At 37.4% G+C, this 27,217-nt stretch overlaps 1 protein-coding gene across 2 annotated transcripts in view; it reads left to right on the top strand.

Moving 5' to 3' along the window:
* Positions 1-1,024: 1,024 nt before the first annotated feature.
* Positions 1,025-27,217, top strand: part of PALLD (palladin, cytoskeletal associated protein) — a 172,479-nt gene continuing 146,286 nt past the window's right edge. For both annotated transcript variants that reach the window (XM_065736209.1, XM_065736208.1), the window contains exon 1: positions 1,025-2,055. In XM_065736209.1, the coding sequence (XP_065592281.1) occupies positions 1,025-2,055 (1,031 nt within the window). The remainder of the gene's footprint in view (positions 2,056-27,217) is intronic.

Here is a 27,217-nt window from a genome sequence, read left to right as displayed (position 1 = left end):
TTGCCCTGTGAACACAGATTAAAAAGAAAGATGCAATCCCATCTAAGAAGACACTTAACAACATGTTCTGTAAAAACACATTTCAAATCCTGAAATGCTTTGGTTTGCTTGTACTTCTCTTTAATGTGTTGAGTTGTAATCTGTTGGCAAGACAAGTAGAGATATCAAGAGATGCGTATGCCAGGCCAAGAATTCCAATAATCCATCAGTCAGTTCGTGAATACATGCTGGGTAAGCCCCAGGGAAGTGACTAAAGGTTATTGGAGCTTGCACAAACTGATGTAAAATATATGTGTGCATCTCATAAGTGCCAAGCCACCTGCATTTTGCCGAAGAAATGCTTTTAGCGCGTTAGGAGAGAATGTTTTTACGAAAATCTTCTGCAGAATTAATGTCACCTAATCATCATCAGAACAGAATTGTCAAGGAAAACATAGATGTCGGACTTAATTAAATACCTTGCAGAGGAAAGTTACTTTTAAGATCAGGTCACCCACAATCTATTGTCATTATCAGTTACCTAAAAATAGGTGACTTGGGAGTTCTTATCCAAGCATCCTTAGCACTTGTACACGTGTACATTCCTATAATGATTTCAACTGGGGTAGTTTTATCGCACAATTTGATGCCTCTCACAATGTCTTGTGAGAGAGAAAAGAAAATAATATTGTAAATTACTGCAACTGAACAGTGAAAAAGTATAATAGAGTTTTTTGAGTTATAACTGTGATTCAGCAGAACAGAGCATTTGCTAATATATAGAAGAAGAATTTCTTTAAAGTCCTGAAGATAAATGAGAAAAAGAACTTCCAAGAGCACTCACTTCTACCTGTAAAATTTGTAGTTCTTTTTTGCGTGGGGTCCCAAAATCTAAATCAAGGTTTACAGCAAGTATTACATGCACAACTAGGCTTCCACTCCTGTCCCAGTTCTCTGTCAAGTTTATAGGCTCCAGGATATAGCAGACTTTTTTTAATGATGGTTTGTTGTTTTTTGTTGAAGAACTGTGCTTGTGTCCTTCAGCATGCAAGACGGAAGCTGTGGCCAGTCATCACCTCTTTCTTTAATGCTGAAGGAGACCGAGACCTGTGCAGAGAGGGATGTGGATAAGGGATATCCTAAAAACACGTCAGAAGCTACATCCTGCCATGACCTTTTCTATGAATCACTATCTGGCACACAGAATGGAGAATTTTCAAATGAACTTTCTGCCTTCCTTACTCAGGAGGAGATATGTAAGAGCCTTGACATAGCTCGGGAAGCGATTGCTAGTTCCATGAAGGAGGATCAGAATGTAGCACCAGAGTTGGCTCATATCAATACTTCTAGTGCTTTAGAGCATGCTTCTTTTCAGGATACCAAAGTGCATGAGCAAGGTGCTTTACAGAGGTCTCAAGCGATCAGTCTGTCTTCATCTGCAGCAAGCCACGTTCCTCCAGTGAATAAGAAAGAGCAATTCACCTCACCTAAAATGGCAAGTAGTTGTGTCACAGTCTCTAGGAAGCAAGGAAGCTCCTCACCTTCTCTAGCTGCTAGTCCCAGCTTTATTAGAAGCCTGAAACATTCAGAAAAGTTTGCATCAGTTGTGCCCACATCAAAGTCTGAATCTGCATCCCAGGGAAACGTTCCTTTCAGGAACAAGCTGTGTGACAGAGCTGCCACATTCATTGAGGAGCTGTCATCTATATTTAGAGAGGCAGCAAAGACGAGGGGCCGAAGTCCTGATGGGGACTCTTCTCCAGACAGTGGATACCTGTCACCTAAAAAGAAACAATCATCTCGAAGTACCTCAAGGAACCAGGACTTTAACAAGCCGCATAAAGAAACTGAGCCGGGGCCAAAATTACCTGGGGCTGTTCTCAATGGAGTGCCCTGTTCAGAAAAGGAGAGCACTGTGCACAGTGAAATGGTCCTTCACCACCCTTTCATCAGTGCAGAAGGCCATCTGTCTTCACCACCGCAGTTCACGCAAAAGCTCCGAAGTCAGGAAGTTGCTGAAGGAAACAAAGTATTACTGGAGTGCAGAGTTGCTGGCGACCCAGTCCCAGATGTCAGGTAAGTACGTGCGTCTTAGCCAAGTCACTGGTTATCATCCTCTTCTAAACGTGGAAGATACTGAAGAAAAAGTATCAGTGGATCTGCTTGTAAGTAATTAGTAACGTAAGAACCTTCAGTGGTTCATAAGCATGTGAATTAACAGGTTCAGACCTCTATAGATGTCGAGAGTGTTTCATTGCTTGGGAATGTTCTTCTTGATTCATGAGTCACATGGCAAAGTTACAAACAGAAGTGGTTCTGACAGCGTTCATTGTGACTGACTTCCTTAATGTAAGTGAAAGCATTCGGTTTTCACCTGAAGAGCATGTATCAATCTTAGTTACGTTTCTATTGTCAATTAATTAGAACAGTTCTAAGTTTCACCAATGGAATTTGGAGTCTTTACTATGAGAATACCTGAAAATTGCTAAGTCTTGCCAATTATCCTTTTTTTTTAAAGCATTTCCAGAAGATGTTAAGATAGTCCCTGTTTCAGAATTCCTGTCGATATTTTGTAGTAAACTTTACATGCACGTGGTTATGTTTGATGTCAAAAACAATCGCTACATTCTTTTTATAATTCTTAGATTCTAGTTTAACTCATGTTTATATTGAAATTATATTGTATTATCATGTTAATATTGAAAAGCTACCTTTGCAGTAGCAGTGAGGGCTTAAGTAACTCGTAATACTTACTGTTGTCTTGTTGTCCTTCAAAAGTGGATAGAAATTAACTTTAAAACCAGCACTGTGTGGGATGTATTTGTCACTGTACAGCTCTTAGCCTTAATACTAAATACTATTGCTTGAGATGCACAAGTAGATTATATGTAATGTGAGCGTTTGATAGTCCCTTTGATAGAAAGGCAAAATTGTTTTAAAAAATCCTGTTAGGACAGGAGACAATTTGTAGTTCTTCATTCAGAACGTTTTGTTAAGTCTCTTTAGAAATGAGTATAATTTTTCAGAAGTTTTCAACGTTTCCTTAAAGAAACCTAGCAATCACTTTCCTCTAACGTTTGTTCTGCTTTAAATTCCTTTGTATCATTTGCCGAGTTGTCTTTCAACACTCTGAAATTAATAACTTTTTGTACTATGTTACCCCAGGTTGCCTGCGGATACAGTCAGATGCATAGGCCTCGCAGCTTTGCAAGCCTAGGAATTCATATCCATCACTAAGCAGTATCTTCATACATTCTGTAAATGAAATTCCCCTTTGAAATCCCTTTTTAAAATCTGTACCTTTTGGTGTGGTTTTACAGAGGGAATGAACAGGTATCATTTTGATTTTTTTATTGACCAGATTTTAAAAGTACAGCTTCAAAAAGCCAAATTATGACTATGTACCCTTAGATATTCTTTCATTCCAGGGCATTAGAGGTGAAGTTATTTTTTTTGATAAAACCTTTGAAGACTCTTTCAACTACTGAAAACAGCCACCTTTACTTTATCGGAGTCTTCAGTGGAAATGTGTCCTGAATTAGCTAAATATTGAGCTACTGAGCTCTATACAGTCAAAAGATTACTTACACGTCACCAAGTGTTTTTCATTTTTATTGTCTACAAAGTGGAAAAAGTTGTTACTCAGCCTTTTGGTTATGTTCTTAAGCTAAAGAATCCTACAGTCTAAAACTAATTGACCTAAATAAAGCAAAACTGTGGATGTAAGTACGCTAAACAAAGAGCTTTGCAAACAGATCAGGAAACACATCCAAAAACATAATCATAATTCCCAATTGTAACTCAAGCAATATTATAGCCATATTGTCTCCCTAATAAGTTGTTTGGTCTTCTAGTTCTACTGTGGTTGCAAGAGGCTTCCAGGTAGATGTTTATTCACCTTCAAACTGTCATGAAAGAGGAGCTGTAGAAGCAGCACAATTATGGGAGACAGAGGATTTTCCTTTTTGTGTCTTCTCTTAGATTCTTCTTCCCACCTCACTAAGGCTTTACAGCCTGCCAGTGGTACTGCTACGCGCTTTAAGGGAACAAAAGATGGTGACGTGCAGGAGTTCTCTTCTTGTTACTGGATTAGATAATGTACAGTTAATAATATTTTTGAGTTGTAGAGTAATAGCAATGGGCAGAGGTACAACCTCTAAGGAGAAAATTTATTACTCTTAATAGTGAATGGCCTTTTAACCTAAATTACCTGTGTGCGTTTTGTATTTAGCTTGACCAGGCCACCCTACATTCTGTCTGCAGTCACTGGAGAGAAACATAACTACTAAGAGTCACTTATTTCCCTTGCTTTGTGTGGTGGCATTAGGAAGAAGGCTAATCCTGAAGTCTGAGCACTTTGTTAGCAGGTGCTAATAATAGATGAGGTGAGTCCCACACACCCTCACTTGTCAGTGTATAGAAGGCACAGAAGGCCAGAGTTTCTTTGCCAACCCTTATCCACAGGTTAAGAAACTAGAAGAAAAAGAACTGAATTGCCTTCACTTGCAGGTGATATTTCACCTTGATACGTATTTGTATAAAAGGAGCTTAGTTTTTTTTCTAGTAGTTGAATTGGGAAAACATCCACACTTGCATAACTTGAACAGCAAACTTCCTTAAAAAATGTCTCATTATGAGAGTGAGAGACTGTTTTTAATATAAGTTATCAAGTCATTATAAGACTGCTTAAGTTCTGTGACTAAAGACAATATTTTATTACTAAAAAATACAGTTTCTGTTCACTTCAACGTTACCACCATGGTTCTGTTATGCTTTAATATATACGTCAGTCCTACAGAGTTATAAAATGCATTTTGTGAGGTGAAAATGATCTTAGGATGGGCTGCAAACAAGCATGGAGGATCTGTACAAGTTCCAAAATTGTGAAGCAAATCCACTACACAGTTCTGTGTCAACAGGCATTTGTTTTAACAACACAGCAAAAAAAAATCTGGTGGCATTCAAATCATGCATTGTATTTCCTGCAATTGATCTAAGAACAGTTCTGTTGAGAAAATTATTAGGAGCTGTTGATGTCCTCTATGAAACACAGACAGAAGAATTTATGTGAATTTGACAGCAATGGTGAAGCTGCAGTGTTGTAAAAGCAGAGATGCTGTTGTAATGTTTCGGTATCTTATTGCCTTTATGTTGTGTCAGAACAAAAAACTGTCAGTCTTCTGTGGTATGACTACAGAACAGAACTGAACTAGGTAGTTATGTACAGGCTGTGGTGCTTGTTTGCATGTGGGTTTTCCAATATTTTTGCATTTGTTTCAGAAACTGTAAATATCAAGATAGTGACAAGAAATCTAGGAGGAAATGACTTGGTATCCTTTGCTTTTTAATGACAACCTTTCTTTTCGGAGCATCACCTCTTGCAGAATCATTTAATGAGAAGGCAAATGTTCATGTCTGAGAAGAAGTCATGAGAAACACCACCGAGTTCAGAGTGTCACAGAATAGTTCGGGATGGAAGGGACATGAAAGGTCACTGAGTTGCAACATTCCCCTGCCATGAGCAGGGTTGCCACTCACAGAAATCAGGCTTCTCAGGGCCTCATCCAACTGCCTTCAACACCTCCGGGCGTGGGGCATCCTCACATCCTCTGGGCAACTTGTTTCAGTGCCTCAGCACCCTCTCAGTGAAGAATGTATTTTATCTAATCTAGATTTACCTTTCTTAAGTTGAAGGCCTTTATCCTTTGCTCTGTCACTATCAGACGCTGATAAAGCATCTCTCCCCATCTTTCCTGTAGGCGTCCTTTACATACTGGAAAGCCACAGTGAGGTCTCCCCAGAGACTTCTCCAGGCTGAACAAGCCCAGCTTCCAGCCTGTCTTCACAGGCGAGGCCCTCTGATCATCTCATGATCTCCTCTAGACCTGTTCCACCAGGTCTGTGTCCTTGTGTTGGGGACACCAGAGCTTACAGTCAAGTAGAGGAGGAGAGTCCTCTCCCTCTCGTGCTGCTTTTGATGCAGCTTCCTGAGTTGCAAGCACACACTGCTGATTTATACTCAGATGACAGTACCTGCTTTTTAATTCAAGAATGTTTTAAAGTAATCTCATCAATATCAGCATGTGCAAGTCTTGACTTATTTCTCTGTTTGAAAATGACAGTTTTTGCTCATAGCCTGCAGGTATCATTGCTGAGTGGAAGCAAAGATGATTCATTCCAATTGCTCAGTTCCTTGCAGAGCTTCTCGACTGTTTAGTGCACTTTAATGTTATTTTATTCAGTAACTATTAATAGTTCAGTAATTATTAATGATAATTAGCTCATGAATTTGTGAATGGACTTAAAGATGGTGTATCTTCAAGCAAGCAGGAAGAACTGCTTTTCTAGCTTGTCGCAAATAATACGCTTTCCTTTAGCCTTAATTTCGTTTTGGTTCTTAAAGAAGTATAGCAACCGAAGTAAAGTTATCCTAAGGATTCAGGATGCAGTCGATACGTATTAATTCCTCACCTTGACGGTGTAATCGCGCTCGCTCGGCTGAGGAGGTCGCTCTCACTGCACGGACAGACTTGGTGTGGACTGCATCGCTTTTCAGAGCGGAGAAGCACGAGGGGGCGGCACAGAGCTCTTTACTCAACGATTTTGAGTAAACCTTAGGGCAAAAGGGAAGATTGACCCAGCGGTCAAGAAAGTGTGCCAACCGGGTAAGGACAGAGCAAATACTTGCGTGTATTATGCTATATACTATACTATATACTAGCTTGGATCGTGTTAAATCCTGACTCTGAATCTTGGGGAAAGGAGGAGATTCTTTCCTATAGAAGACAAGAAAACAAAGACAAGAAAACAACTTGGTGTGTTTTTATAGATTCTAGATTACAATTAAATTGTGATATTAAAACTACTGAGAACTTATGAACAGGTACATAGCATCATGCGTGCCAGCCATTTCCCCTCATTCCATAGCTGGTGCACTCTGGATGTCTGCTAAGTAGCTGATGTTGCTGTGGCATAGACAAGGCTATTTCAAGCTCTGAGGTGCTGTGGAATGAATGAATAATGCTTGCTGCTTGTGCTGCTTTCAGGAACTTTTCTCCAGTTTTTATTTTTGTCATATACAAAAAAAAGTCAAGCGAGCACCAATGAGACAATGCTGGTTGATATTTCTCTTGTATTTTGGTAATGAAACAAGTCTGGTTTTCTCAAGTGCCTGCACCTAGCCATTTAGTTAGACTGAATTTCTGATTTTTAATACCTTTCAAAAAGTATTTGGAATGTAATTGGATGAATTGGAAAGATTTATAGATCTGCAATTTTCTAATTGTTCAGCAGGAAAAATATATATGAAGGCTTCTTTTAATGGAAGCTTCTGGATAAGTGGAAGACAGACATGGATATTAAACTTCTTGCCAAAAAAGAAAAGATGTTGAACAAGCTGAACAGTTCTGTTCTGTGAGTCATAATAACAGATGTAAAACTTGCTGAACTGGAGATACAGATAGCACATGAGCTATCGTCTGTACATTTGCACATAGCTCTAACTCTACAGAAACTAGGCTTCAGTTGTTATGATTCTTCTGAGAAAAGCTAGTTCAGATAACGTAGCCACTGCAGATTATGCTTTTAGAATTCTTTCCCTGGGGATGAAATAACCAGGAGCTATAGTTCTTAAAGCCATGATGAAAAAGCAACACCTTGCTTAATGGTGACAAGACAAATACTGAGTAAATGGTTATTTCTCCCAGCATTAAGGAAATTGTCCAGCATAGGATTGAGTTTAGTCAGAATCAAGCACTGGTAGCCATTAGCCATTAGCAATGAGCCATTAACCTACAGTGAAGCAAAAGGCCTTCCAAAGAAGCTACTTGTGTACTTCTGAACATATAGTCTGCAATTGTTAGTCTGCCTTTTTTTCAGCCCCCATAATCTTTATAGTAGTCTTTCACCTCTTTAACGTTTTTGGGTGAGCTGAACTTTCTCAAGTCTTAAACCTACCCAAATTTGAGCAAGAATCCTCCCTTGTACTTAAAAAAAGGGTAGCAGCTTAAGAAGGGTGTTAGAATCTGATTGTAAGCAAAGAACCATCAAATAAATGATAGGGACAGTTTTTAAACTGGATGAGTTGACCAGAAAGGCCTCTTAAGTTTTGATTTCTTTGGACATTATAGGGAAATCTGTCTTCTCTATATGTCATGAGAGATAACAGTGAAGTGTGTTATCTCTAAATACCATGGTTTGAGTGTCAAAACTTGAATAAAGTAACTTAGCCATCTGGAGCACAAAAGTTAAACTGAGAGAAAAGCACGTGCAAGTAAGTGCTTATTGTCGAGCCCCAAAGGAAAACACATAGTTAAGCACAACAGTGAACTCTATTTCCTGAAAATTCTATGCGTGACTTACTAACTCTACTAGCAAAAACAGATATTTAACAACAGAGGTTGAGTCACTGGTCAGAAAACTTTTAACATTGCTGTATAATCCAGATTCCTACAAAAGACCTTGCGAAGTACTGAGTAGTTTGAGAAATTGTAGGAAGCCTATTCTAAAGAAACCTGAAGAACAGACTCTGCTTTTCTTTCAGATTCTGATTTCAAGTTAGGGAAAATGCTTGCTACAATAGTATTTAGTTCTATTTCTTTAAGTACTTTCTTTTAAATTTTGCAATTGTAATCAAATATTAGTGCCTTGGTGGGGCTTATAATTGTATTAGTTCTGTAGGAGGCTTTAACAATTCTTATCTGTTTTATACAGTTTGAGTTAGTTTATCTATGTGCATTAATGTAATGTGTAACAAGACATTTGACAGTACTAAATACCCTTAATTCAAAAGGTATGTTTCTTGGGTGTGTTTCTTGTGTATTTCTTCAAGCTTTTTATTAGTCGTCTTAAGAACTATTATTTTTCCATTTGTGCATCTTAAAAATACAGCTCAGTGCTTAGAACCACCTATCCAGGTGGTTCAGGTCCTACTTTTCAAATATTCTCATTTTTTTTGAAGTACTGAAGTTTCAGGAATATAAATGAATTGAAATGTGTACTTATATCACTCAAAATGGAAACATTTATTTTGATTTTGGGTAACCAGATGTTTGTGTTGCTGAGGATTTTTGTCTTGGTTTGTTGTCTTAAATATTTAGAGGATGGTCTTTCATCTTAGCATCTCAGGAGTCTGGCTTTTTCCTAAGTGAATTGTACCAACTTTATTAGTGTTCAATGTTTTTACTTTGTGGGTTTTTTGAGGTTGTTTGCATTTTTTTTTTGAGAGATGAAAAGATTGAAGTCATTTTAAAGTACAGACTTCCAACCTGAGCAGCACAAAAGCAGTGCTAAAAGCAATATTCCAAAAAGCTGCTTTTACTTCATATTTCAACATCTATTTTTTTAAGTCCTACATATTGTCTCTGGATGTTCCCATTATTGTGCAAAGCATCAACAGCCAAGAAAGCTTGACAGAGAGGAAATACATAAGTAATCTACTTGTCATAGACTGATTGAGAGCACCAATCTGTGACCACTGAAACTAAATTTGGAGGTTGAGTTGAATAGAGGCAGGAATGTACTCACATCTCAGGAATGAGCAATTTTCTTTCATATTGGAATGTGAAAGGAAATGGAGTAAAAGGCTTTTCATGAAGAGTAGTGTTTGCAGTTGATGTTTTTGGTATCATTACCTATCAAAGTTCAATAGGTATGCAGCACTACTCCAAACCCTATGTAAATCATTATGGTTAATATACTTTGACGTTTGCTCATTTCCCTAAAGGCAATACCACTTCTTTAATTGTTTAAGATTCTTAAAGTTAATTACAGCAGTTTACTCACATTATTTGAACAAGACATACTTTGGTATGATACAGTATATTTATTTATAAATATGAATGAAGTAAATGAAATTATCACTTTGAAATGTAATGCTTTAATAATAGTTTCATAATGTGGAACTTCACCATGCATGTTTCAGATACTATTACATGTGTTCTTGACAATGTGAAAGCTAACTTTAGTGACCTGGATGATGGCATCGAGCAAAAAAAACATTTTTCCAAACGTTGTTAATGAATGGAACTATTAAGTGCTTATTCAATTAGAACTGACAGGACCTTGAAGAGAATGGAAAATGCTATTGGCTTTTCACATATCATAGACAAGCCATAGAAGAAACACTGTTAAATGGTAGTGAAAAATTAGCCTATAATTTGTAGAACCAATCTATTTGTAGTGAAGTATTGCATGTTAGGTGCTTACGATGGAACAGGCAGCAAGAACTTTATTTTCCTTAAGTAATGTGCTGCAGTTACTGTGATACTGTTCAGCATAGATGAGTACAAAACTCAAGAACAGTTGTGTGAACTTGAACTCATTAGACTTCCTATGGGAAAGGGTAATGAGTTGGGAAAAAAAAAGCCTGAAAATTTGATGTGATTACCAGGTAGAATTGCTCATAAAAATACTACTGCAGGTGAAAGCAAGTAGAGGATTAACATTTTTGTGTGTCGACTTCATCACAAAGATGTTAGTGTAAGACAACATGAAACACGAAGCTAATTGATATTATTTTTCCATTTATTAATAATATATTGCAGTGGAGGTGTATGCACTGATTTCATTAAAAAGATATTTTGTACTGATATGGCATTTCAATACTTTATATAAAGCTTGTGTAATACATGAGCCACTTTAACTTATCTCCTCCTATTTCTTAAGGATGTGCTTTTCAAATGGCCAAGGGAAAATGATTAGAAGTTTAATTAGTCTTTTGTTTATGATGCAGCTGATGAGCAAATTGTCAATCTGTGTTCCTTTAATGTTACAAGAGGGTCGTCCCAGCAGTAAACCATTGCTTATGGGAAGACCACTTAAATGTTGGCTCTGTGAGTAGCTGGGGCATATATAGAATTATTTAATCATACCAACCTGAGCTGAGGGCCTCCTACCTTCTATAAAATAGTCTTGACAAGTCTAAGTTGATGACAAGCTTCATAGGAGACTCCTTAACATTTGTCCACATCCTTATCACTTTGTTCTTTCTGCTATCCTTTTTTTCCCTGCGACATTATACTTCATCCATCCTACTAAACATGCACTGACAATTAGGGGCCAGCTGTAGTGTCAGATGCTGTCAGAACCTGTTATCCTTGATATGTGCTTTCTGGGTAGTTCAGCCTCCTTGGTCAAATGTGACTTGGTATATTATGAGAGCTTCGCTACACAGCACATTGGCATTCTTTCATATGCCTGCAAAATTGATAACAAGAACTCTTTATCTTTGATACAAGCCCATTTCTTGTTCATCCTTGAGTTACAGAACACTGCAAAAAAAAAAAGTGTTTTCAGTCAGGTAAATGGTTTCAGTGCCAAAGAAAAGAAAATATTTTTTATACAGAAGGAAGAACAGAGGTGCTGCGTACATTCATTGGTTTGGGGGTTTGTTTTGCTTTGTGTGTTGTTTTTTTTTGAGGTAGAATTGTTTGCAGTAACTCACTGCTATGATTATATATTCTGCATGACTAATGTTGAATTATAAATGCCACTAGGAGTTGGCCTACAGGTAGTCTTTGTAGTACCATACTTAAGCCCAAAGATCAAGTGGAAATATGGACCTCATAATGGTGATTATCTGTATTTCAAGCTTTGAATTTGAACTGAATTGGCTTAAATAACTGGATTTGTTGTAGTGTTTTTTTGCCTAGTCAGCAAGAAGGAAATTAAGTTGTCATGTAAGTTTGCTTCTTTTTAAGTGAGTAATAAGTTTTTTTTCGATTTAAGCATCTTCTGGGGAAAAAATAATGCAATACAGACAGTTTGAGTTGTTTAAGTCTGTTTTTCTAAGTTCTAAGGTGTTAGAGAAGTGAGCTTCTGTTATTGTCTATGATATGCAGGTTAAAATGTATGCTGGGTTACAATTCTTCTAGGATGAGATATACTGTCCCTACTTAATAGAATGTGAGGGTCATCATAGTTTTTTTTCTGATCTGCTCCTCTTTTCCTGGAAATGTATTCCTCTTCTAATGCTGGAAGTAAATATTAGCTGAGCCAGTTTGTTTAGGTATTAACTGACAAAATTATGTAGATAATTAAATTAACAAATGCAAGGTATGAAGTTTTATTTTTCTCATTTTAAGTATGTGAAATCAACTTCTTTCTCTTAGGTACTTTTATTGGCAGAATTCACTCTTAATTCCAGTTATATTCCTTCAGTCAGAATTTTCTACTCATTAAACAATCAATACTTAAACTAAGGCACAGACATGTCTGCAAATCAAGTAGTTTGTTTACAAGCAACATAAGCCAAACACTTCTAAAATTGGCAATCACCAGCTGTAGTGGGCCCAAACCAGACAAACAGAAGTTAATGAGTTCACGTTTCAGTGTTTTTAATACATGGGGGAAGAAGTCTTCCAGGAAATTTCTTATGCAGAATTGTGTATTATTAAGAAAGCGATGAGAGTTTTTATGATAATCTCCCTTAATTCTGAATAATAAATGCACAGGACAATTAATTCTCACAGTTGACCTGTGGTGTGTCCTCGTTTCCATAATAATCAACAAATATTATACAACGAATAATTCTTTTAGTTCTCATGCACCAAGCTGAGACCTCTAATTTCAGTGCTGTGTGATGTAACGTTGTTGAAGGTTACTGTCTTCTTCCAAATTGATTTAAAAATCAATATGGTCTCTCAGCATCCACTTCTTAACTTAGTAAGCCTTTTTAATTAAATATCAATTTCATATCTCATAGGCTATAATTATATATAACGAATCATCAGTAAAGCAAATGAGGAAAGGAAAATACTTCTTATTTCTGTATTAGTCTCTCAAGCTTAGAAATCACTGCTGCTAGAAGGACAACTTCTGCAGATATTAGAAACAAAGAACATCCTGTGTTAGAAGGGACTCATAAGGACCACTAAGTCCAATCCCTTCACAACACAAGACCACCCAAAATTCAAACCCTTTGTCTGATAGCGTTTTTCAAACTCTTCGTCAATTCTGGTAGCTTGGGGCTGTGCCCTGTTCCAGTGCCCAGCCGCCCTCTGCTGCAGAACCTTTTCCTTGTTCCTTGAATCCAACCTAAACATCCCTGATGCAGCTCCCTCTGGTCCTGTCTTCTGCTCTTGGCTCGGGAAACCAAGTGGCCTCTCATTCTTTGTGTCCTCACTATCCTTGTAGTGCTACTTGGGATGCTCTTTAATAGTTGGATGCTATTTTCATTCTTTGGCAACCCAAACTGCCCACAGTGCTCAAGGTGAGGCTGCAAAGTGCAAAGTAGAGCCAGGCAGGCCATTCCCTTGATAAGCTGGCTGTGCTGGATATGATGGCCCTTTTCGTTGCCAGGGCACACGCTACTGATTTAGGGAGAGCTTTAGTTATGAATAAGCAGCAGTTAAATATAATCCAAACTGGAATGCGGAATTTAATTTTTCTTGTGGCTTCCCCATACACTGCACACAATGTAAGTACGTTAGTCTTTATTGACAACTAAAATCAATGTTGATAGGATCTAAAGTCTTAAATTCATTATCCTCTGGGACAATAAAGATATCTAATCTAATGCTGAGTTTATGATTTGCTTGAACTATTGGAACAGTTTTTTTGTAGTGAAGATTAAGGGAAAATGCCTGCAACAGTATAGAGAGAGATGTTACTGTCTTTCTGCCTTTTTTTTTCCTCCAGCTATTTTTTTCTAAGCAGTATTGCCACTTAGAGATGGCTTTCAAGTTTAGTTGGGGAGGGTTGGAACAGGGGAAGACTTGAGTATGTCTGAGCTTCCTCAGGCTTGTCATATGGCTAGGAGGAATCTATAAAAGCCTGTTTTCCACAAATCCCCTGAGATGTAATTTGGGTTGACTTCACCTACAAAGGAAGTAGGTGGGGACAGTGATTTGCAGTTCACCAGGGAATTGTTATAGATGCCAAGAACTGCAATTCTGGGACATGCTTCTGACTGCAAATTCAGTGGATGGTGATTCAGAGTTTGACTAGCAATTTTTCAGTTCTTCAATCTTTTCAATTCTTGGAGGCTATCTAAATCACTGATTAAAACAGCCCTCCAATGATTTTTGTAATAACTAAACACAGCCTAAATAAGATTTACTTAATCTCTTGTTGGATAGAGGAAACACTACTCTTGCTCTAGTCATGGTAAGTGACAACATGAAAATTGGATGCTTATGGATTTATGTAGTGTAATGTTAGAGCAAAAGCTTCTCCTAAACACTGCAGTGGCATAAGACCCATGGCAAATTCCTGTATAAACTGATGCAGAAATTGGCTTTGAGTTAAGGTCTTATTTAATTATTAGGAGCAGACTCACTATGTTGCTCCTTCACATCTTTGGTCCTTAGAAGGGACTCTTTGGTCCTTAGAAGGGATTCTTCAAGGGGACATGAAGATAGAAATTCAATCCATTGGATTGAAAAGGAAGATGTGATATTCAAGTTTCTGTGGCTGGATGGTGTTGTATAAATGACCTTTACCAGAGTGCAGTAACAAGTAATGCCAAGGCTTTCTGTAAATTAACAGCACAAGAAAACTGCAGTACTTGCAAACATACGTATTCCATATAGGCGGAAAAACATAGTTGTAGAAATGGCCACTACTCGGGAGTGCTAAAGATGCCTTAGTTAGTGCTTTTTTTTTTCCCTAGTTAAATCTGCTTTTAACAGTTCTTGGAGGACTCCCACTGTTGTAGGAAAAAAAATTTGTTTCCTGCTCATAAGTGATGGCACCGAGGTGCAGAGCTTCCCAGAAGCAAGTGTAGAAGGAATACCACAATGACTGCTTTCGTGCCAACCACATGCTTATATCCTGTACTTATTTTTCTTAATTAAACCAGAGGTAAAAACGCTTTAAACAAGATGTGATGACCATCACACACAACAGAAGACATGGAGTTCCTAATGTTTTATCTTAAACTTCTCATCTATTTTACAAATGGGCAGATCTGGTTTAAAAATTACTAGTTGACTTAAAAAAATTAAAGCAGTAAGTTTTATTTTGTGGAAGAACGATCAACTTCACTCTCCATGCCTGTCCCCTTTTCATTACTCCTGTACAGGAGTAGGAATTTATTTTTATAGGAGAGCAAGTATATCTTTGTTAAACTGTTATGACTTTTATCAATTAACGTTTTATATCTGTCTACTAGGAGTTCATCTTTTCTTTCATATATGTAGGTATTCAGTAAGCTTTGTCTTTGTCACTGTATGATGGTCTACCATCACACCCACATAGAATATTCAGAAGGCAGTTCTAGTTTTTGTTTGTTCCTCCCTGGAACAAGCAGTCTGGTCTTCAAATACAACTTGCAGATCAGAGCAGGCTTTGGAAACTCAGCTGCAGGAGAATCAATTAGAGCAGGGAAGTTGATTGATGTATTGTCAGGTTATTTTACCAAGGCATTTGTTTTTCTTCCACTAGAATTTAAGTATGAGTTTTAGCTCTTTAGACTATCCTTTCTCTTTTTAATATTGATAACTCTTAACCAACCTCAGCTAGTTTTCGTCATGTATGTGGTGGGGCTGTATCCAACTTCCATAAAGCTCTGCTGATTTTCTTGTCTCCCCACAAATAGAACAGATCTGTCCTCCATTTGAAGTCCTTAATATGTGAAATATATTCAGTATTTAATCTGTTTTTTAGAATAATCGTTTCTTTTTACTGTTAATTATTTTCAGCCTTCCACTTTTCTCTTGAGTACTGTCAGGTGAATGGTGCCCAGGGTTTAGCTACATAGTTCTTGCTTTATCTTCACCTTTTAATATTGTATATTGGATTTTTTTGTTTGTTTATACTTGTTATGCACACAGTAGGTATTTTAGTACATTTTTTCCCACACTCAGTGTTGAAATTAGGTTGCTCTATTACAATCATCCGGTGAATCCTATGAGAATATAACTAAATCCTTCCTTTGCTCTCTGAAAAACAGAATGTCAGAATCTTTCAGGTTGACCATATTCTGTCAAGGGAGAATCTGTTTCTGACGGATGGAGTCTATCTACATGATAGTTCTGGAAACGTATTAAGATATAATTGATGACCGTACCTGTCTAAGGGTGAAGGGAAACACTGTTTTAGTAATGGACTTAGTGAAAGCTCTTACACCAAATAGAGCAGTTAAACTGAAGGTCCTGAATAAAAAGAAAGGCATGAAAAGTTTGGTGGAGGAAAAACAGAAAACAAAGCTCACATCTTCCCCAAAGCTGACAACTCTAGAGTCATTTTGGAATTGTTTGCAAGTATCATCCAGTTCTCATTTGTTAGTTGAGGGGGGTAAAAAGATGTTACATGGTAAGTTGTTTTTGAAGTTCATCAGCAGTTAAGGAGAGCAAGGCAAGGACAGAAAGGCTTCTGTGTGTTATCTAAAGATTCTATTAACTTGTTTAGATGTCTAAACATCAAGAAAGTAAATATGTTGCATAACCGGTTCCTGTTCCAAAATACACTTTATCAAAAAGATGTGCATTTTCAGAGTCAGAGAGATTAATGTACTTTCTACTTAGTTCTCAGTTCTTAAAACCTTGTATTAGAAAATGGGAATCAGTGTGAAGTAACTAAGAGGCAGAACAAGCAACTGGATAGAGAGGAGCATGTCCTTCTATCTGATGTGACCAGGTTTCAGAACTAAGGAATTTTGCTTTTCAGCAGAAATGAGGCGAGGAATTTGAAGTGAGAGGAATAAAGAGCAAATGATGTTCACAAGTTTTGCAAGTATGTCTTAATGTTGGATTTAGATTTTTTTTATTGCTTTTATGTGGTTACATTATTCCTATAAACATTTGTTTGGGGCTGAAAAATATGAAATGATTCCTTTGCCTTTTCAATTAATTGTGTGCTTCATGAAACCTTATACCCTCAGAACCCTTTGAGTGTAATCATCACAGATCTCACAGAGTACTTTTGATTTTTATCACAGCATGAAGGCAAAATGAAAAAAATGCCTGGATTCAGTTCTTTAGAGAAGCTACTTAAAAAGACCAATGGAAAAATGTTGACCTGTTTTAGGGCCAAATATTGTCTAGAAAGGAAATATTTTGGTTACGTTGTAATAGCATGAAATATAGCCTAGATAATGAAAAGCAAGAGGATAAGGTCTCTTACTATATAATCTTGGTCATCAGCCAGAGCAGGAAATTTTCTTTGTTAGAGTGTAGGTATCAGGTAACTTGCGAAGTAATATATTTTTAGAGATGCTGGCCTCTTTTCACACTGCTTTCTAGAATTAGATTGTCACCTCAAAGAACAGCCTTTTTATTTGAAAACAAGTCTGTCATCTAATTCTTTCATTTTCAAATATGCTTTAATTGGCTTTAATTGGACAAGGAGAAAAGGGGGAAAAAGGTACAGAATATAGTTGTTTTGAGGAGGGACTTTAAGTACTTGTGTACAACAGTGTGCTTGAATATATACTGAAGAACAGTATGCTCTGTTCATGACTCTGTAGAACAAACGTGATCGCTAAGGCAAGCATTAAAGCAACGTATTTGTGATATTTTACTAATAGTCTCTCAGCACGATCCATGTTGGTAAAAAGTTCTGAACTGTTTAGTGATTGCTCCTGCAATTATATTCTGCTTCTACTGCTTGTTGTTCCAAGTGTGTTTGGTAATCCTTTTAAGTCTTCGAGAAGAGACTGTTGCACCACAGGTCAGGGGAAGAGGAGGCCTTAGATGGCTGAAAAGATTAGAAATCCTTTAATCTTGAAAGCGTTTTAGTCACTTGAGAGCTTAATAAATTTTATTTCTTGTATGGAAAATGGTATCCTTTTGAAAATTAAGAATGGGAATTGATACATCTTCTTACTGAAGACTACAATTGTTCTCCACTGTATTTTTTTTTTTTGTGGGCCAAGCTATCATAAGTACATACTAAGTAAGTTCTACATTAGAAAGTGCACTTCAGTTCATAAGGCTTTTGGAATGTCGTTACCTGTACTGTGTGTAAAATCACTCGTAATATTTATACTTCTTGTTTAAGTGAATGATTCAACCATTGCAAATATTCAAAAAAGTTGAAGAGGCAACTGTAGGATTCAGTGGGATGCAGGACAGTACAAAGTCAGGCAAAAACAGGCAACTGTTCCCTTCCATCGAGCCAGTCTGATCTCACCTCTTGCTGGATTTAGATGCAAACAGAAGATGTCATTGATGGGATTGTGTGCCCCATGCCAGTCTCATGCAGAGGTCCAACCATGAATAACATGTTAGTACAGTGTGTGTTCTGATTCATAATGCCAGATTTTGTAATGACATCATATTATGTATTTTTTTTAGTTGGGAGCACCCTTAATTGTTTCTATTCTTTGAAAATATGCTGATTGCAGTGGCATTGTCTCTTTAACTTCAGAAGTTTCTACTGATTAAAAGGTTTTGAGGAGGATTATGTGACAGGTGAGACTGTGAGGTAGGTTTCTGTGTTTTGTATATTTTTTTAAGAGAGGAATGAGAGAAAATTAGGTGTTTGGTTTGCCTAAATTCCGAGAAGACTGTGCCCAGTAACGTGTGTATTATCCTGCCAGTTCTTTAGGGCATATTTTGAAATAAGATACAGGGCAACCTTTGTGCTAGAGATGAGCCTTTTGCCACACCTATGAAAATCCATCCAGACCTAGCCAAGTTGCAACCTGCCATTCTTTCTACTTTTCTGTGTGGTTCCACGAGTGAGGAATTTTGCCCTAAAGCAAAGGTGATGTTTCTCAGCTGCAACTGAGTGCAGTGGAAATGCTGCTTTAAATATGTAAAGCATTAGATATTCAGCAAAAATAGCTTCTCAATATTTCAAATTCAGGCTTCTAATTGTATATTGCAATCCTATTTTCAAGGCAACGATAGCACCTTTTATTTCACCGTATTAATTCTGAAGCTATTTATGACATATTTGTGCAGGAGGAAGAAGAAAATAAAAAGACCACAAGATATTAATAAGTACTAGAAGTGGATAGGCATTGTATACTAAGCAAGTCTAATCGTGTTTTTCATAAAGCCTAAGATGAGGAAGCGATGAAGATGAAAGGGGAAGGGATATATCAAGCTGAGGGCAGGCAGGCCCTTTCTCACTCTCAGATCCTCACTCTTGCCCTTCCTATGGCATTAGTAAATAAGTTGATAATTGAAACCTGCAAATGGTCCCATGCTTTCTTCTCCTAAACATTCTTACTATCTCAGGAATTCTCTTAAGAGTAGATGTTAGGAAATGCCAAACAGCAAACATCTGAGTGCTTAACTTCTTAGCAATGCTTTTTAATGCACTAGGCTTATATGTAATGGCTTTTCTTTCCAAATATAGTACCAAAAGTTCATAACACTAAATCATGAGATCTATTAAGTCAGCTTGTCAGACACACAGCTGTTCCAGCTGACTTAAAAAAAAAAAAATAAATAAATAGATCATAAATCGTGGAGCTATTTGAGAATTATGATTTAACCTGTGGGTTGAAATTATAAAACTACTCAAATTCTATGCACCCTTTGAAATACGTGAGAAACCATTCTTCCTCATCTGCCAAAAAAACAAGACAAAGATAATATGCAAATAAAAATTTATCTGAAATAATTGCAAGGCATGAATTTGACATTATTCAACCGTGTAAAAGCTATCAGTTTTAGCTGTGGGGATTATTTTATTGGCATGTTTTATTCAAACAGTAACCATACTTTCAAGCAGAACTAGGTTCAGTCCTGAAAGCGGGCTGAATTGGCAACGACTTCTCTCTATGTACTAACCAGCAGGTATTGTTCCAGTGATTCAGTGGCCAAAGAGATGCAGGGCATATTGTGCCACACTTGCTCACATCAACAGCACTGTACTGTAATTCCTTCTCCTGACAATCTCCTCCCCTTGTCTCTGATGCTAATGTTGTTTTTGAGTATGATCTCATGTGCAAGCTGTAAATCCTTGCTGCTTTTTTAACAGAGAAGTTTTGTACAGTGTTGAGGCTTGCTTCGTGAATTATTTGGTAGTGAGCACTTTTAATTCTCCATTATTAACAACATTTTCAAATTAGAGGCAATTCACTCATAATTGGGCTTATTTATTTAAAAATATTACGTTCTTGTTAGTTTATTTATTAAAAAATTGCCACGAATGCCATAAATTGCTGAATTGGTTATAGGCACGTTATCGTTCAGATTACCACTGATCATGGTGGTCTCAAAATGATTTCAGTAGGTCACTTAAAATAATCTGTTAGCATCATCAAAGAGCAGAAAGGTTGCAAGGATATGATGGTTTCTGTACATGGTCCTTAAAGATGTTCTGTAACGTAAAAGTTAAAATTGAATGGGATGGGAAAGTTTAAAGCTCCAATACTTGTGTTGTCCTGCTGACAAAGAAAATCCAATAGATTTTTCAGTAAAAATTAAATGTTTGTAAGCTTGGGTGTATACAAATGAACTTTATTTGAATCTCTTTTCTCAAACAGATGCTTCTCTTAAGTTTTGTCCTTCTTTGTGTTGAGTGTATTGATTTTAATCTATTCTGGTTTTGTTGTTGTTTTTTTGTTGTTTGTTTGTTCATTTTCCAGGGTTTGCTAACATTCTTATATATCCGAAGTTAAAGTTGTTATAAACTCTGGTGTTTTAGGATGTTTTCTAAAGAACATAGATGTGGCATAAAATTTAGGTGTTGGAGTTGTAACATGTTTCCCATTTATAAGAATTCACTTACTAGGTATAAATTTATTTCTGTAAGTATTACCCCAATAATCTTCGCTATGTGGAGACTATGATAAATGAGTCTTTAAAGGCAAGGAAAACTAAGAATATGTACAAAATTATGCAGAAAGCCTCCTTTCAGGTAGGTTGAAAGCTCTGCTTACAAAGCACTTTATTCTTTCATATTCTTTCCTGAGTACTCCTGTGAATATCATTGTGCTGCTGTTATTTGTACTAGAATTATTCAGATATGGTTCCTACAACACACAAGTTTGAAATAATCATAGAAACATAGGATCATAGAATGGTGTGGGTCAAAAGAGACCTTAAAAACACAGAGCTCCAGTCCCTTGCTCTGGGCAGGGTTGCCACTCACTGGATCAGGCTGCCCAGTGCACCATCCATTCTGGCCTTGAAAACCTCTAGGGATGGGGCGCTCACAGTATCTATGGGCAGTCTGTGCCAGTGCCTCACCACTCTCTGAATTTTTTCCTAACTGGTAAACTAAATTTCCCTTCTCTTTGATGCTACTCCTTGTCCTATCACTATTAGACTGCATAGGAAGTGGCTCCCCTTCTTGCTTATAAGCTCCTTCAGGTACTGGAAGGCTGCAATGGGATCTCTCTGGAGCCTTCTTCAAGCTAAACTAAATCAGCTTCCTCAGCCCGTCTTCATAGGATAAGATGCTCCAGCCTTCTGAGAAACTTTGTGGCCCTCCTGTTGTACTGGTGCCGCAGGTCTGGACACAGTACTCCAGATGGGGACCATCATTTCCCTCACTCTGTTGGCTACTCCTCTTTTGATGCAGCCCAGGATATTGGAGGTGCTGCAAGTCTACAGTTCTGGCTCATATGCAGCTCTTTGTTCCTCAGGACCCCTAAGTCATTCTTGGCAGAGCTGCTCTCAATGAATTCTTCCTCCCAGTCTGTACACAGCTGGAGTTGCCCTGACCTTAGTGAAATAGCTTGCACTTGGCCTTGTTAAACATCATTAGCTTGCCCACTTTTTGAGCCTGTCCAGGTCCTTTGGGATGCCAAGCCTTTCTTCTGTTGTGTCAAGAGCACCATCAGCTTGGTGTGAGCAAACTTACTGAGGGTGAACCCAATTCCCACATTTGTGAAACTGAGAAGGTGTTAAAGATCAACGGTCGTAGACAATGACACCACTGGTCACTGTCAATTGGGAGACACCAGTCTTGACTGGACTCCACTTGGACACAGAGCTGTTGACTGCAACTGTCTGGTAATGACCATCCAACCAACTCTTAATCCACAAAATGCTCTAACTTTCAAATCCATGCTTCTCCAGAAGGATGTGATGTGGGACCGTGTCTAAGGCCTTACAGAAGTCCAGGTATTATTACATTGCTGTCATTTAAGTGAGGAAAAAAGAATTATTCTATACAGTAGCAAGATATCAAATGTTTCTTTTTGTATAAAACATGTCTTCTTACATCAGTGATTCTCTGATTGCTCTCATTGCTGTGGTTACATGAAAACTGTAGCGTTTTACATTGCATCTGAACATGTTTGTTCTTGATATTTCTGCAGAACACTCAGAGGCATTCAAGCCCTGAACTTCATAGTTTCCTGTGGAACCATGCTGAATTGTATCATTTTAATTAACATTTATAGTCTATGATTTCCACATCTCTATGGCAGATGAACATATCAACAGAGTTATAAAATGAGATTAAAAGGTAGACAAACTTCTGTTATTAAGTCCTGATGTTACAAAATAAGAAAGGAATTTGATCGTGGAACGTGGCTAAATGAAGGATCTCATTAACTAACTTCTACAGTTCTTTCTCTTAAGTTAGTTACTCATTATTTACCTTGTTTTAGATTAATGACTTGCTGCAAACTATGAATTTCATGGCTGTGGAAATCTCCAGTGCCACTGAACCCAGAAATCAGAAGATAACTGACATAACTGGACATTTCTATTGGTTTCATTAAAATAAAAGGCTTCAATCTCATTTCCTTCTCTCAAGTTCCAGAAGCATAAGCATAAATACTGCATCATAACAATTGAGAGTTCATTAGCTTTATGAATACGTAGTTACCTTTAGTAAATCATCTCCCCAGGCACAGTGTGCACAACTGACAGCCATTGGGAAGGTGTATCTTTGTAGTATGTTAATGTACAAACACTGATGTTTCCTTTCCAGTCAAAATTTCATAGTAGTTTTCTTTGTTCTTTGTTTATTAATGTTTGGGCTTTATTTCCTCAATAAAACTAACTACACATGATGCAATAACACCTAAGACTAAATTCTTAAAATCTCATAAACTAATTCATCTAAGTTAATTGCAGTGCATAAACACTGGATACTTGCAGCAGCCTTGTTTTTTGAAGCTGTGGCCATTTTGGAAATTTAGATATATCATTCTGCCATGTTTGGATATAAAAGGTGAGTAGCACTTGATATTGAGAGAGAATTGATAGGCAGTTGTTTTTATTTCTGGATATTCCCTCTTAGTATCAGGAGTAGCAGGTGCTAGCAAGCTCCAGTGACTTGACTCCCTTCAAACCACCTTCTAGGAGTAAAATGTAGCCTCCGTGCTTGTGTTGGCTGGAATAAGTGAAGTACTACTATTTAATGCTGTAATCTAGGTATTTGTTGACTCAGATTTAGTAACAAGAAGAAAATGAAGGTCTTTTTATGTGGAGGAGTACAAGTAAACTTATAAGACAGCCTGAAGTTAAATGACTGTTACACTGCGTGAAACAGATGTTATGTGATGTGTCGTATTTCATTCATTTTTATTCCTGTTTGGATTTAGAAACCAATTTAAAAAAAAAAAAAGCTTCTGAAGGCAAAACAACAGAGATTGTAGTGTCAGTATAAGCCAGTCCATAGGACAAAGTCTGTGACACTAGAGAGACTTAAGGCCTCAGCTGAAATGGTAGAGTTCTAGGCTACTCTAGAGGATATTGGCATCTGATTTTGTGTTCTCTATGTATAGAAACTTTGTGCAAGTCCTTATTCAGTGAATTTCCTGACTACTTTAACTAGTAACCTGCCCTTTGAAGCTTCTTCCATTGTTCCTCTTGTACATGTGTGATACTTGTTAAGAGCAGTATCTGTCATATCTACTAAATATGTAAGAGTTATTCAGTCACTTATTTCAAACTACAAATGTGCATTCCAAAAATACATATTTTCTTTTCCAGAGGAATAAGGAAGTCCCACTGCCTAACTGGGCATGAGGGACTCTTTAAAGCTTGAATCATAATAACCTAGAGGTATTAACCTATCTAGGTAGGACCTAGAGCAGCCAAAGAAAACTTGCCTTCAGAAAGCTGTCAAGGAGGAAAAACCATGACAGGTTGTGTGGGAGTACATGGAATATGGGACCATGTTTAAGTAGTGTAGTGGAAATGTCAAGTCAGGTGAGCAGTCACTAAGCAGTGATGGAGCACCTGGTGGGAAGGCAGGGCCAACCCAGGGGAGCTCAGGTGCATGCAATGTACCTGAGTGATCAGAAGGGCTGGAGCCAGGATCCGCTTCTTCCCAGACCTCACTTAACGGTTGTCAGCAGAAGTGTAACTATGTCTTGCTATAAATCTGTCACTCTGAGGCCTTCTAAACTTAAGTAGCAATTTTCCTTCATTTCTGTGTCTGAGGCTGCTGTTTGTGCTGCTTCTCATTTGCTGTAGCTGAAGTTGTTGCTAATATTGTAGTACTTTACATCCATTCGTAGTGTAACACTCCTTAAAAGTTTGGTCTGAAAAGCAGTGCTCTTCCTGCTCCATTGACCGAACTTAAGACTTGCTCCTGTAAAACTCAAAAGGTCTGTGCTTTGGCTGGGCTGTGGTATCACATCAGTGGAATACTATGCATTTTAACAGTGTTAATTTGATGCACTTCTTTCTGCAGGTGTGGTCTTGCTGTAAAGGCAAAACTGTTATTTTTCGAAGACTTAGATGTATGATAAATCAATATATGCAGTTAGTTTTGGAAATCGTATCTAACGAGATTTTGCAGTCATAAAACAGCATGTATGACCATGTCTCTAGTGTTATGGAGATGTATATGTTGACTGAATTTCTCACTGACTCCAGGAAGGCATAAAAGAAATAAACTGGTTTATGTATTCGGTGAGTTAGTGAGGAATGTGTATTTGTCAGTGTTCATGTTTAATTGTATGAGAGTGGGAAAGAACGTTAATCAACAAGTGTAAAATGAAGTTCTACTGGGCAGAGTGGAGAGTAACTCACGTTGATGTAACTAACAGGTTCAGGTCTGGAAGAATGCATTTGAAACAGTAGTTTCTATTTCATTTGACTTCATTCTTGGCTGCTGCTTCCTATGCTTCTCCAAAGAGTATATGAAGCTATCTCTAAATCTTATCTACTGCTGGTAAAAATGCATAGGAAATGGTGGTGACCTTGAAGTGTTTTGTAGCTGAGCATTTGCTCTATCCAATATTGTTTTAGTGCTCTCTGTATCTGCTGTAGTTTCAGTGGAAATCAATAGATGGCTTCTGGAACAGTCTATGTATTGCCAAAGGGTTAAGGTTTTCCTTTCTTTTCTTTTTCTGCCAGATATTCTTTGTACTCAAAAGTATCTTAGATAATCTCATGTGACAAAGACAATTTGTATGAGGGGGAAAATCAACTTAGGGAGTTAGCACCTCTGGTGTAAGAGAAGCAGTTAGCTGATGGAGCGTACTGATTTAGTGCCAAATATTTTGTCTGCATCTCTACAGAGGCATCTTTGGTTGATTGTATATTGATGTTAACAGGTCCTAAACTGCTATTCATTTCTAAACACATGAGCATCAATTTCAGGGAGAACTTCAAGAATGCTGTAGCACATATGGCCTAAAATGCTCAGTGTTAATTAATGTTTCCCCTTTAACTGGGGTAAAAAAAAAATATTATGCATGATGTAGAACATACATATATTAATGTATCGTAAAGTCGTTTTAATGTGATTTTTACTTCTGGCTGAGGCAGTGTCAGCCTATTTCCTTCCTGCTGGTGACTGGAAAACAGAGCTCCAATATCTAGATTTTTAATCATAATTTGTACATGCTAAGAGCAATTGACATTCTAGATGATGCATCTCAGAAAGGGAATGTACACACAGGTGTACTGATTGTAGCTCAGTTTTTACTTTCGTCTGTCTGTGTTAGTTAGTATTCATGAAGAAAATGGAAAAAGACAGACAAGATTTTTAGTCCAAAGGTGTTTTAACTTGGATGCTTATCTAATACATCTAGATAATCAGCAGAAAGGTTCTCAGCCCTTTCTAGTTTGCTTATGTTCCTTATAACCCCGATTTTATGTATTCTACCCATAGACATGGAGAAGCTATGGTGGTTTATATCTAATATACCTGATCTCTATTTCTGTTCAGCGTAAACCTAAAGCTAGTAACTTCAATTTCATATATATGTATTTTTGTTTCCTGTGTGCAAATTTGTACAATTTAACAAGGCTGCCAAATACCTTTTAAAAAGGAATGCAGCAGTAACTATGATGAGTTGGTTGGGGCTCTTTTTATTTTAATGTATATCTACAGGGAAGTCATGAAATATATTAGTTCATAGGTAGTTTATGATAGTTGCGAAATTGAGATGTTGCAATTTGAGTTAGTCTATGTGGATTGTGTCATTAGCTCAAGTAGTATGTCAGTGTTTCACAGTCTCTCATGCAGTCCTTCAATGTTACAAGAATCTGGTCAGATCATTTTTGTTCAGCCTATAGCACATGTTGAAATGCATACATTTTAACAAAAATAAGCTTTTGTTTCAATATGTAGTAGCAATTTTTATGATAATATTGTCATTCACATTTGTGTATACTGACCTACTTGTTCTTTTGATTAGAATACTATTTCACATCCCCAGTAATTTTTATCTCCAGCATCTTTCAGTTGACACTCCACGTCATTCAGCAGCTTGCTGTTTTTCTCAAGAGTTTCATCAGTAACATGAGAGGAAATACTAAAGTCTAGAAAACATCTAAATCTGGCTATGGCTATCCCCTTCTCCCAGACTGAAGTGTGAACGCAGTTCAGCAAGCTGTAAGCTTGACAGAATGTTATCTTTAATATGGTCAGATGGTCAGACTTCCTTCCCCTGATGCTTCTGTTGAAAGGCAGTTCCTATGCAAGTCCTCCTACAGGTAATTCATAGAGTAAGGCAGATCATGTTTGCAGAAGGTTGACCTTGGAACAGGGAAGCTGTTGCTGCAACTGGGGTGTTACAGACAGACTAAATTCCAGTTACGGGCGCTTTTGGCTTTGTTTCTGGCTACAATACAAAGAAGGTAAACTGCCTGTAGAAAATAGAGTGCTACTACCTTAAAGGCTTGAATTCTTCTATAAGGCAGAACAATATTATCTTTCTGCCTCCACCAAGTCCACGATCTCAGTGTTTGGAGTTGCATAAATACGTAGTAAAGGTAAATTTCTCTATTTCCACGCATGGTGACCACTGCAAGAAGTAGTAAGAGCTCAGTATTAATCATATCAAATATAGGCAGAAAGCAACTCGGGAAAGGTAAGTTTGGCATTATTCAGCCATGCACTTAAAATGTCTTCCATTTTAAAGGAGGAGGTGGCAATTCCAAGCAGTATCCAAAAGGGAGGCTGTGAATGAATTTTGGCA

This window comes from Cyrtonyx montezumae, unplaced genomic scaffold (assembly GCF_038088225.1).
Source record: "Cyrtonyx montezumae isolate F1298 unplaced genomic scaffold, pur_monq_1.0 scaffold_2, whole genome shotgun sequence".
Taxonomy (NCBI): domain Eukaryota; kingdom Metazoa; phylum Chordata; class Aves; order Galliformes; family Odontophoridae; genus Cyrtonyx; species Cyrtonyx montezumae.
The sequence above is the reverse complement of the archived record's forward strand: the minus strand, read 5'-3'. Positions and strand labels throughout refer to the sequence as shown.